We start from the raw sequence: 13,777 nt of genomic DNA on the forward strand, positions 1-13,777 counted from the left end.
ATCATACACGCACACGGTAATTTGTAAGTGATCAAACTCAAACAACCACATTTTGATTTATCCGTACCAATTTCAAGTGCTTTATTATACTCTATTACGAGATGATGCAAAGCTTCCCTTGAAATGTTCCGGATCAACCTAGATTACAACACCTTGTCTTTGAACCGATGTTCAAGCATGATAATGCTCGTCTGAAACGAAGCATGTATTGCGGTATGTTGCAACTCTAGCATGGCATGAACGGATTTCCAGTTTGTACTCAAATAACCCATACTACTACTCATATACTTTTTAAACGAGCATGTGCAGATTCAGCTCTGTTTGTTGTAGTATTCCCCATTTGCAGGTTTTTGTCAACCCAAAACATCACAAACTTCTGCTTAACCGGATCCAAAATTGTCTTTTCAACATAACCCAAAAACTTAGGAAACTTGCCGCATACAACTTTGAACCAGGTCCAATTATCAATATATGCTTCCTCAGTTTCGGAGTCCACAATATCCATCCATGCAGCCATCACAGTCTTCACCACCGAAGCCGGCTTGATCGCTTCCCCATTCTTGCCTTTGACATCCTTCACTTTGCAATCCAATTTACACTTTGCTCTCACATTTTGTCCAATGTGATATGAGCACAACAAAGTAGTAGCTTTAGGGAAAACCTCAACCACATCATTGATCAAAGCATTGTCCCGATCAGTCACAACTACTTTTGGATAGAGATCTTTGGAGTGCAACATCTCACGACACCTCTCAAGAGCCCAATAAACATTGTCTTGCCTCTCAGACATCATATAGGCAAAAGCAATAGAGAATGTTTTCATGGTAGAGGTGTTACCGACAAACTCAAGCAATGGAAGACGATACTTGTTTGTCTTGTATGTGGAATCCAACACAAGCACTGTGGAGAACGTGTTAAATAACTTGATAGAATCTGGATGTGCCCAAAAAACATCACTGACTTCATCAGAATCATGATACTTCCTACAATGATAAACATAACCATTATCAACCAAAGACTTCAAGAGATGTTGCATGTCATTCCTCGTACCCCTAATGGACCGCCTATACCTGTAAGTAGCATTATAAATGTGTTTGATGGTAGTTGAAGTAGTATGGTTCCTGATGACTCTCTGTCATTACTATGTTTGTAGACACTTTTAATGTAATTTTTAGGGTTATTCATCAAGATATTGAAGCTAAAAAGCACTCAAAATGAAGATTTCAGGCTGCCAGCACAAGTCAAAATCGGGCCCCGACCTTCCTGGTTCAGGCGCCGATTTCACAGCACAAAATAGGAAGCTTTGCTTCTGGAAAAATCGGGCCCCCTCTCTATCATTACTATGTTTGTAGACACTTTTAATGTAATTTTTAGGGTTATTCATCAAGATATTGAAGCTAAAAAGCACTCAAAATGAAGATTTAAGGCTGCCAGTACAAGTCAAAATCGGGCCCCGACCTTCCTGGTTCGGGCGCCGATTTCACAGCACAAAATAGGAAGCTTTGCTTCTGGAAAAATCGGGCCCCGACCCTCCTGGTTCGGGCGCCGATTTGTTGTTTTCAGGACGCGAGTTTTCGGCCTTCGGGGGCCGATTTTAGGCACTCGGGGGCCGATTTTAAGCTTCTTATAAATAGAAAAGAGGTGTTTCTCACAAAGGGTTCACGTTTTTGGAGATCAAAAGGCATAGAAACACATAAGGAGAGATCCAGAGCAACATTGGAGGAGATTTTGAGCAAGAATCATTCATGAATTGTTCTTGTAATCTTTCTTTTATCCCTTTCTCTTGTTTAATTGCTATGTGTAACTAAACCCTCCATTGTTGGGGATGAGTAACCCTAGATGAACATGATTGTCATATGACCTAATTTTAATTATTGATGAAATTCATTGAATTGCTTTTCTTATCTCTGTTCTTAATGCTTTTATTGCTTGGCCGCCTTTAAATTGATTTACGGTTTATATTGTGATACGGAAGTGGAATTTATAAACGCTTGAGATAAGAAATCCTTGCCTTTGTAATCTAGGAATAGATGCAAACCCTTGGAACCAATTGAGAATCCTTGTTCGTTCATGCTTAATTCTAATCTTAAAATTCACTAAGGAATTAGGTGTTTATTTTAGAATTAACGTTTCTGTCACTAAGGAATTAGGGCATGAATTTTATAGAGGATTCGGTAGCAACTAGATGAGTCGATTCAATAGCGATAATTAGGTTGTTAACATGAAATAGTCATCCAGTAAAACTCATCCCCAACACTTTTCTCTTCATAAGTTTGAACCATACTTACTTTGTTTAATTCTCCTTATTGCATAAAACAAATCTCGTACCTTTTTGTTCAATTAAGCCCTAAATACGATTCAATAGTATAACGCGATCCTCGAGTTCGACACTCAGTCTTACCGTTTTAATTTACTACTTGCACGATTTCGTACACTTGCGAAAATCGCTATCAAGTTTTTGGCGCCGTTGCCGAGGATTGCAAAATCACTGTTGAATTTTATTTTTTCTTAATTGAAATTTTTTGCTCTGCAATAAAATTTTTGTTTTTATTTTATTTTTATTTGTTAAGTTTTCTAATGTCGAGTTCTAGTGATTTTTTTGTTCTCCGTTGAGATAACTAACCACCGCATAGTATGAAAGAATTTGATGATTATCTTCTTCTACAACTTTTGGAAGAAACTGAAACTTGTCTTCTAACTGCACAATGTCGTATATTGGAGGGCCAGATCATGAGAGATACATTTGAAAGGGACCTCCTTTGGTTTTTACCTCATAGATTTGATTTTTGTATTGAAGGGCATAAGAGTGACACTTTTGATTGTTATGTCCCACCACCAGAAGGTGAAGATCTATTGGTTTTGGAAGCACAAGATGAGTTTGTCAATGAAAAAATTAATTGGGAGCAAATGCTACCTATTCAAATTCTTCCCAACGAATCATATGACCTGAAATTTCACATCAAGAATATTTTGATTGAATTCATGAATAATAATCAAGGTTCAATTGAAAGATTTGAGAGTCAATGTGAAAGGTTATTTGAGCAAGTGGTTGAGTTTGAGAAGCTGAAGATTGAAGATAAATTCAGTGTTGTGGAAAAGAAAGAAGATGAGGGGGAATCGGTAAACATTAAGGATGGTCTTGTTGGTAAGGAAACTCAAAAGTCCCAACTTTGGAGAGATTTAGGTGTCCAACCAAAAATTCCTCAACAAAACATTTCTCCAATTTTTTTTAGCAACAAGGCAGGGAAAAAGGAAGAGATTGATGAAGTCCTAGATGCCATTTATGCCTTGTTCATTGTTGTCCACTTGAAAATGATATGGAAGCAACATCATCTATTGCTCAAGTTCATGGAGTTCTTATCCAACAAAAGGAAGAAGAAGGATGATGTGTTCTTTGTATCATATATGCCACCTTAACAGTGGTTGATGCGTCAAGCTAATGACATTAAAAAAGCGCTTCGTGGGAGGCAACCCACGTCAGTAAGCAATTTTCTAGATTTTTTTTTGTTATGTCAGTTATTTGCTTCTGTACTTTGCTTCAGTTGTATTTGAGTCAAACTTGAGTATTGTCTTGGTGCTTATTGATTAGTCCCCTATTTTGTGATGCATCTGCGTTTGTTTATTATTGATGAACTCACTTTTCTTGAAATGTACCAGTTTAGTAACAAAGATTCTGCCAATGGCTTGTCAAAAGTTCAAAGGAGGTGGTTGCTTGATTGGATCTTTCAATGGGAAGTGTACGGCCGGACGGAATGCTTAGATAGCCACAACTTCCAGAAACCTCAGCTTGTAAGGTCATAGCCAAATTTTATTTCTCAATTTTTACAAATATGAGTGTTTCCATGTGAATGCTATTTCTAGGGCTTGCGATTTTTCTCTGCTATTGATTGGTTATATTGTGTGCACACTAAGGCAAATTGCTTGTACCTTGAGCCTTTGAAGCCAACCTGAGTTTATATTGAATTATTCCTTTGTTTAAGCCAAGTTGAGCCATTAGGATTAGACCCCTTGTTTCGGTGACGAACCACATTACAAGCCTAGAGACCATAGAATTGTCCCAATAATTTTGTTGGAGTTAGGCATAATTTGTGTTTCAATGTTACAAAAATTCAAGTTTGGGGTTGCTCATGGAACTAGCAACACTCTAAGTTTGGGGTAGGGGTACTAGAGAATTGAAGATTATCTTGTGTTGTCCTATAAAAAAAAAAAAAGCATGTAAAAAAAAATAGCTGAAACGTTAAAAATTCAGCTCAAAAAAAAAAAAAAGAATATGCATAAAGACAACAAGTGATCAGTTTTTTTTTGTTATTCAATGTTAATGATCTCTAGTCCCTGAATTTTGTTGTGGTATTGTTTTTAATTTTTAGAACCGTAGGATGATGCTTAACTTCAAGTCATTTTTCTTAAGCCTACTTTCCAAATTATCCCACCTCGAACCTAAAGCCCCGTTATAACCGAAAAAGTCCTTAAAAGTGTGTGCATGATATTGAATTTGATTGATGCTTAGAAACTTTTCAAGTCTTGGTAATATAGTAGTTTGCATGTCGACTGTGTGAACCTTGTTTCAATATTGTTGCGAGAAGTTGTGGATTGGATGTGTTACCAAGCAAGTTAGCTCATCAATTGCTAACTAAGGAGTGAACTTTTGACATGATCCTTGGTAGAGTAAGTGTTATTTTACTGTTATTTTTCATTTTTAGTGTGTTCCTTGAGGACAAGTAACGATGCAAGTTTGGGGTTGTGATGACTCTCTGTCATTACTATGTTTGTAGACACTTTTAATGTAATTTTTAGGGTTATTCATCAAGATATTGAAGCTAAAAAGCACTCAAAATGAAGATTTTAGGCTGCCAGCACAAGTCAAAATCGGGCCCCGACCTTCCTGGTTCGGGCGCCGATTTCACAGCACAAAATATGAAGCTTTGCTTCTGGAAAAATCGGGCCCCGACCCTCCTGGTTTGGGCGCCGATTTGTTGTTTTCAGGACGCGAGTTTTCGGCCTTCGGGGGCCGATTTTAGGCACTCGGGGGCCGATTTTAAGCTTCTTATAAATAGAAAAGAGGTGTTTCTCACAAAGGGTTCACGTTTTTGGAGATCAAAAGGCATAGAAACACATAAGGAGAGATCCAGAGCAACATTGGAGGAGATTTTGAGCAAGAATCATTCATGAATTGTTCTTGTAATCTTTCTTTTATCCCTTTCTCTTTGTTTAATTGCTATGTGTAACTAAACCCTCCATTGTTGGGGATGAGTAACCCTAGATGAACATGATTGTCATATGACCTAATTTTAATTATTGATGAAATTCATTGAATTGCTTTTCTTATCTCTGTTCTTAATGCTTTTATTGCTTGGCCGCCTTTAAATTGATTTACGGTTTATATTGTGATACGGAAGTGGAATTTATAAACGCTTGAGATAAGAAATCCTTGCCTTTGTAATCTAGGAATAGATGCAAACCCTTGGAACCAATTGAGAATCCTTGTTCGTTCATGCTTAATTCTAATCTTAAAATTCACTAAGGAATTAGGTGTTTATTTTAGAATTAACGTTTTTGTCACTAAGGAATTAGGGCACGAATTTTATAGGGGATTCGGTAGCAACTAGATGAGTCAATTCAATAGCGATAATTAAGTTGTTAACATGAAATAGTCATCCAGTAAAACTCATCCCCAACACGTTTCTCTTCATAAGTTTGAACCATACTTACTTTGTTTAATTCTCCTTATTGCATAAAACAAATCTCGTACCTTTTTGTTCAATTAAGCCCTAAATACGATTCAATAGTATAACGCGATCCTCGAGTTCGACACTCGGTCTTACCGTTTTAATTTACTACTTGCACGATTTCGTACACTTGCAAAAATCGCTATCAGTTCCTCTTCTTTAAGTTGGTAAGCATTTGCCTCGGAGGAACGTTTGAATCCACCATCTCTTCAAGATGAACACGTTCATTTGGGTTTAGACGACCGGCGTTTTTATGACCTTTCAACACATGTGTCAAGTCATGGTTGTGTTTACCATCACCAACTTTGAGGCTCCAATCACCACCAGTCAACAAGTAACCTCTCAGCCGAAACGGACACTCGCATTTAACCGAACCAGCTATCTTGCGCCGACTCTTTCTCTTGTACTCGGTGTATGAACCTCCCCTTTCACAAATCAAAGTAACAAATGCGCTTCTTCCATTGCCACCGTTATCGGATTTTCCAATAACAGTGGAAAAACCAAGCTTCCTAGCTTTCTCTCGAACCCACTCCAACAAATCATTCTATGTTGCAAACTTTTGTTTAGTGGTAAAACGTTCTCGCTGGTCAATACAAACAGCAACAACTAGAGGTGGTACAGCAGGAGGAATAGGAGGAGGAGCATCCTCTACTTTCGGTGGTGGTGGTGGGGGATTCTCGGATTTGGCATTTCCAGAATCATGCGCATCTTCAAGTAAAAGAAGCGGCAACACAATAGGAGGTTTATTCTGAGGTAGATCATCATTTGGGGGATCAACAGGAACAACCATGACTGAAAACAGTGCGAAGCAGAGTCAGAAAATGAACACAGTTTCTGTACTGGTGCAATCAAGAATACGAAATCTGGAACGCATGAATGCTGTCCGGATTTACAATTCCAGAAAAGTACAGTGAAGATCATACAACGTGATCAAAAGTTAATCGCCTAAAAATCGACTAGGGAAAGGTTTATATACACATTACCTTTGCATTCAGACGAAAATGATGATGTTAACCCCCCTTGATAGCCAGATTGCTGCTCCAAACCATAATTTCGCTCTAAATGGAGTGTTTTTTAGAGGTGTAGGGAGTGTTTGTGATAAAGGTGGTCTGCTTCAGCTAGGTTCTGGAGAACTATATATAACCTAGCTGTCCGGATTCCGTATTCCAAAAAAAAAACGACTATTTTTCCCGCTTAGTTTAAATACAGGGTGTGCGGATTTTCTATTCCGGAATATAACCATTGTGTCCGGATTTTGGTTTCCGGATAGTATTTCACCCTGACCAAGCCCAAGTTTCGCAAGTCACATGAAGCATGGTGATTTGCTAATCTTTTCGGATTATATGATCCGAATATTGTCCGGATTATAAAGACCGCATAAAGGGTATTTTGGTCAAAATCACAGGGCGTGTAACACCCTATTTCCCGACAATAATTATTAAATAATAAGAATAAATTTAATAATTAGGATGTTACAAAACTTCACATGATATCACATAATAACATACATTTTTCTTTTAAATATTAATTTCAACAACAAAAAACAATTCTCTAATCTTATTAATAAAAATTTCTTTTGTCATTCAACATCGAAATAGAAATAACTATAGTTCTTAAGATTTGAACTCAAAGATAAATAAATTCATCGTCAACCCCAACCCTGGTGTTACATATTAGAGCTCATATTCGACTACATGTCTAATCATGACTAAAATAAAATTCACGGAAGATAAGCCCCGTCGCAACCTTCTAAGCGTCCCGCAACTAGATCTCGTTGTCCTAAGTATCTGTACCCCACGGGTACAAACACCATAAATACAACAACAAGAAAGGGGTGAGAAATCCAGCCATAACAAATTATATGGAAACATTCACAATATTGAAATATCATAAGAACAATATTCCACCATTACAAGATCATCAACATCTATTATTCTTTCTTAACATGTCGTATATCACACCATCACATTACACTTCACATTTAAAAATATCAAGAACAAGTATGTCATTTAAATGCATATGGACTCATCCTAAGACCTATATGAATGTGGTACCACACCTATCATCACTGAGTTGCCAGAGATATGTTACTAGACTTTTCATCACCAAATTGCCAGAGATATATTACTGGACTTTTCATCACCAATTCATCACCATTTTTCCTAGACTCAATTCTAGTATGCATGCATGGGGACCGACTCGTCAAGTAAATATGTATCAACACATTATCAGCACATCATTCATTAATGCATGACTCTCCCTAATATGCAGAACACCATAACATAACAAGAACATCACCATAATTAAACATCACCATTTTAATCACCAATTGTAAATATTATCACCATTTCATCACCATGCTCTCTAAACATCACCATATATATATATATATATATATATATATATATATATATATATATACACATCACCGCTTACATCACCAAATATTATTAAACATCAACAACATCACCACAATAATTATTTTAAACCTCTTTATTTTCTTCATCAACTAAAATACATGTCACCATTATCGTCCCTATACTCCTTAAACATCTCCAAGTTCATCACCCATATAAACAAACAACACCTATTCTTATTTCTATGATCTTTAACTCTCTCACTCCCATCTTTTATTAGAAATAAACTTCACCATTCTCGTCATCATTATAATATAAACATCATCAGTTCTCATATCGTAATATAGACATCATCACTCTCAGCATCTTTATGATATAGACCTCATCAACTTTCATCGCACGTATTTATAAGTTTACATAACATTACTCATCATCACTCTTCATTACAGTCCTAAGACTCCTCACCATTTTGTTCCTCTCAAGACATTTATATCACCACATTATCTCAGCATCTTCACCCTCTATTTTATTTTATTATCTATCTCACAGACATACTCTATTTTCTCATCTATTCTAGGATCTATATATACTCCATTATGACATTGTTGGAGTAAGCCCTAATAGCCAATCTATATTGATTGGGTTTGGCTTTGTATCATGATATTGATATAAATATATATTGTGAATATATAAATTATAAGGCGTTTCTTTATTGATTTTGTTTTGTTTCAAAATAATAAAGTCCCTAGAATAGTTAGTCCGTTTAGTGGAACATTAAGTATAACTTAATTGTGAGACCCCGTTAGACATAAGGAAACTATTCTAAAAGTATCCGTAGTCAAGCTTTATTGAGAAGTGGGATATCATTAAAGCATAGAGACTATTATGTGGGTAGATTGATGATCACATCTCACAGATCATGGATAAAGAGTTATCAAGTCTTCATATAGATATAAATATTAGGAGTAATATTTATATTGGATTGACCCGCCGTGAGAATACTACATAGTAAGTTATGGAATTGTCATAAGATATTCTCACAATGATAATAGTGTATATCGCTCTTAGACCTGAAACCACTATGATCCCTAGATGTGGACTCAAGTGCTTTGTTACCATTCTAACGTTGTCTGTAAAAGGATAACCATAACGTTGGTTGATGGGTACTTGATGAATCATGCTGAGGGACATGAGTGTCCTAGATGGGATTTGTCCCTCCTCATAAACAGGAGATATATCTTTAGGCCTCTTGATGAAATATGACTGTAAAACTGCATGGCCATGCCGAACTAAGTCAATATAAGATATTGGACTTATTCGTTATTTAGTATATTTCGGAATCAAGAAATATAAACATTGATCTATACAAGGGTGACAATATCTATGCCTTGGGATCAATAAAGATATCGAGACAAAGGAGTAATTGTACACATAAGTATTATCATGGAAAGGTTTCGTCAGATCACTTGACATTCTTGTCACTTGGGTAGCAATGATGTGTTGCTAGATACCGCTCATTGTTTATAGTATTAAATATTAGATTTAATATTATTGCCAACGTGACTAGAACCTATAGGGTCACACACAAAGAACAGTCAAAAGATAAATATATAAGTATGACTTATATAAGGGGTGCGTTTAGTAAATAACGCTAATTAGTTAGCAAAAAAAATTACTAAACTAGTTGTTGGGCTTACTGAAGCCCAGTAGTGATTCTGACTTGCAGAGCACACTAGAAGTTCTATAAATAGAAATCTAGTGCTGAAGTTTTGGTTACATTTTTTTTTTGGAGCATCCCTTTCTTCTCTGCACTTCTGATTCCTTGGCTAGCACCGAGTTTTGGAGGAGCACTGTTCGTGTGGACTGAGTAGAGGCATGGCTACGCTTTGCTCGTGATCAGAAATAATTCTGCTACAAAGGTTCTAGGTAAACACGTAATCCTTAAAGTGTTTAAGTATGTGTTCTTGTTGATTTGTGATTAATGATTTAATCAAGATCCGTTTTCATTGGGATTTCTTACGCAAAGAGGATTAAAATTTTGAAAAACCCCTCTTAAAATCCCTTCAGTGGTATCAGAGCATCTGGTTTTGATTAAATTATTGAATTCGAATCAATCGATGTTTGCCTGTCATGGTTAGATTTCACGTTTATGAATACGATTCAGTTCGATTAATTTTGTGTGAGCACTTCGTTATTGTTGCTCTCAATTTTACGATATGATTTAATGTTTTTGAATATGATTCAAATTGATGCGTGTTATAATATTTGGAATCAAACTGTTTGATTGCAATTATATGAATTGTGTATATCTGTTTGACATTTGTATATGATTCATATATGATATATATGTTTCTTTTGTTAACCGTGTATGTGAGACATACACACACGTGATTTGGATTGCAAGAAGTTGTTCTTGCTTTTGATGTACCTGATTTAAATTAAAGGTTTGCTCAGTACCGTGATTTTGCTCTAGTATTGTTTCATTATTGTTTTCCATCAGAGCACGTGAAACTTGTGAATAGCCATTAAACAAATTAAAATTGTGAGATTCTGATTTCATGCTTATGATCCAAATTGAGTATGCTGGTTTTTATTAAATCATTATATTCAATTTAGTCTCATGTTATATATATCCCTGCGAGCAAGAGTTGTTCGCCGCCGTTTTGTATACATGAGATGTATACATGGTCTCTCTTTGTCCCATGGCATATGTGTTGATTCAAATCCAATTAATGAGATGAAAAATTATTTTCTATTTTACCATACTGTATATGTACGATGTTGATTTTAGTCACGGGAGTACATATATACTCATGAATTGAGTTGTTTGTTTTGTAACTTTTTGTTTCACGAGTCATAAGAGTTGAAGATGTATTTCTAAATAAACAATTTTGACTTTTGAAATTGATAAGGCTTTACGGGTAACAAATATGCCAAGGGAATTTTGTGGGATAAATTGATTTGTTTTATGGAAGAGAACTAAAAGGAATGTGATACGAAATTTATGGATAGGATCCAAACTTTCCGGAAGACAACCTGACTTTCTGGTATACTTAAAAGTGGTAACAAATCAAAGGATTAATTTATTTGTGTGACAAATAATCAATCACGATCTGTTTAGATATTCTCAACATATATTCACGTTTTTAATTAAGAGTCTATCACGTTTGACTTTGAAATCATATATTTCAAATGTATAATAATAAAGTATTTGATACTTTTGACTTTTGAGTGCACGTTCATCACACGTTTAATAGTAATAGTTAATAATAAGTGTTATTATTTAAGTTACTTTTTTTTTTTGAAGGAATTATTTAAGTTACTATTACTATTAATACTGTTCATATATATATATATATATTTGGTTACATTAATACTGTTAATATAGTAATAATGGTTATTATTGATATTTATTATTAAATATTTGTGTGAAAAAATATTTGTGTGTGGTATATGGTTATGACCTTAGATTTTGGCATTTAATTATTTTAGTTAAATATGACCTGCGCGTCGTGATTTATTTTAGTTAAATACGACATGTGTGTCGTGATTTATTTTGATTATTTTATTTAAGTTATAAATAATGTAATTGATCAAGATGAAGAGAAGACGATGCCAAAAGATGATTCCGATGGAGAAATTTTGAAGTTTGCTCGTGGGTCAAAGAATTGTAATAAAATAGTTTATTTAATTCTTACGCATTAGGAGGTCATAACCATACTACCTGATTTATTTTATGTATGTGATGCATGAAATGTATGTTTATTTAGTGCATGTATGTGATATATGCTTAACATGTTTTAGATGTATGTTAGCATGTATATTTTAAATGTTGTATATACTTGCTTTCTATGAGCATGAATGTCATGCAAAGACCTGTGTATGAAATACACATGTCAATAAGATCAAACTAAATAAAAATCCTTCAAATAGAATATGAAGTAAATTGTTTTCCAAAGGATAACACACTTCAAGACTAATATCGAAATGTGTAGGTTTCGCCTCCGCGAGGTGCACTTTCTATACTAGTAAGTTGTGGTGCGGTAATTCTATTTACCGATTGTTATTTTTGTATCTAACTTAACTAGGTTATTTTAATATGATTAAAATATATATTTACTTCAAATGAAATATTAAGTTTAATGCTTTCCAAAAGTTTAACACCCTTCAAGACTAATATCGAAATGTGTAGGTTTCGCCTCCGCGAGGTGCACTTTCTATACTAGTAAGTTGCGGTGCGGTAATCCAATTTACCCAAGTGTTATTCTTTTGGGTTTAACTTAACTAAATTAATTTTAACAAGATTAAAATAAATTTAGAAGCAATGTTTGGGAACATCTATATGATAGATTAGAGTAAGGAGTTATTCACTCAAATGATTTGAAAGTTGTATGAGATACAATTGGAAGGAGTTCCTACCTAAATAACTGAGTTTTGAGTACAACCCCCGTTGACTTAAAGCAAGGTGAAATAAGGATTTCAACCCACTAGAAAATCTTCCAATGAGATTTTCCGATTCAAATGTTGAAGGTCATTCGTTTTGAGTAAAATAGTGGGAGCATATTTAATTAAAGACCTAATTAAATATGTTTTTTCAATCATGATACATTTATTTTATTTATTTTTCTGTATTTAGAATTTCTTCCGCATATACATTTTTATTATACTGTTAAATGTTCTTATGAAGAACAAAATCTTAAGAAAGGAGTTTCTGAATTAGTACAAAATTAAGAATTGTTCTTCAGAATGAGAAAAACTGTTAATATTTTGAAAGAGTCAAAATAGAAGTAAGACTTCTTATCTGCCCATATAGTTATAGAAAGTTAAATTTCTACTTCAGCATCATAAGTATATGATACTTGATGATTAATCTCATATTTGTTGAAATATAGAGAGTTTTAAAGAAGTGGGACATTAACTATAAGTGAAGTTCACTTACGTCTAGAATGAAACAAATTTTTCATTGACATAGGAGCTAATGCTTGGACTTAAATTTAACTTGATATGGAACCAAATAATTGTTATTAAATTCCATATAAAATAGAAGTATTAAATCATAAATCTTGTATTGACAAGAGAATGATTGTGTAGTTGAATAATAGACAAACGTTGTGCTATTATGCAAATTATGTTTTCTATATAAGTATGTTAATCAAATAATGGATTTGAGTTTCATAATCTTGATAAGCTGATCTATAACTTATGTGAAAAAAGGATCAAATGAGATTTAAACCTTTTGTATATTATTGGCATCAATGTTTAGTACAAACAAGTGTGATTCACATTTCCAAAATCCATGGATATGGACTATTGGACTCATTTGATTTTATATCATTTTGAAGGATGTGAGTCCCACCTTTCAAAATAGATTAGTATACCAGTCACCAACAAAGGTGAAAGGGCACTTAATTTTTGAGTTTATATACATATGAGATGTATATGGAGAACTAAACATATTTGCTAGATATTGTTTCTATTACTTCATCTAACATTACTAAATCATTTAGTAGATAAGCATAGTGTATTTGACACGATTCAAGAAAACTTTGAAATTGTTCAAAGATTTTAACAATGAAGTAAAAGGAATAAGTTTGAAAAGTATAAAGACTATACGAATAAGTCGTGATGGTAAATGCTTGATTAATGAGTATAATGACTATTTATATCGCTTCTTGTTTGACATGACTCGATTTA

The 13,777-nt window shown here is 34.3% G+C and overlaps 2 protein-coding genes across 2 annotated transcripts in view; one reads left to right on the forward strand and one right to left on the reverse strand.

The window, feature by feature from the left end:
* LOC146897064 (mediator of RNA polymerase II transcription subunit 9-like) overlaps window positions 1-13,777 on the reverse strand; it is a 46,029-nt gene that overhangs the window by 1,248 nt on the left and 31,004 nt on the right. The window lies entirely within an intron of this gene.
* On the forward strand, window positions 2,635-5,313 carry LOC146897065 (uncharacterized). Its single transcript, XM_085734924.1, has one exon. The coding sequence runs from the start codon at window positions 2,635-2,637 to the stop codon at window positions 3,415-3,417; it is 783 nt and encodes a 260-aa protein (XP_085591050.1). The 3' UTR covers window positions 3,418-5,313.

The sequence above is a fragment of the Medicago sativa genome, chromosome 8 (genome assembly GCF_051527215.1).
Source record: "Medicago sativa cultivar Bolivia chromosome 8, Bolivia_mono, whole genome shotgun sequence".
NCBI lineage: Eukaryota > Viridiplantae > Streptophyta > Magnoliopsida > Fabales > Fabaceae > Medicago > Medicago sativa.

Bases quoted from the DNA above. Each gene is read 5' to 3' on its own strand.
- LOC146897065 (XM_085734924.1), top strand. From the start codon at position 2,635: ATGAAAGAATTTGATGATTATCTTCTTCTACAACTTTTGGAAGAAACT.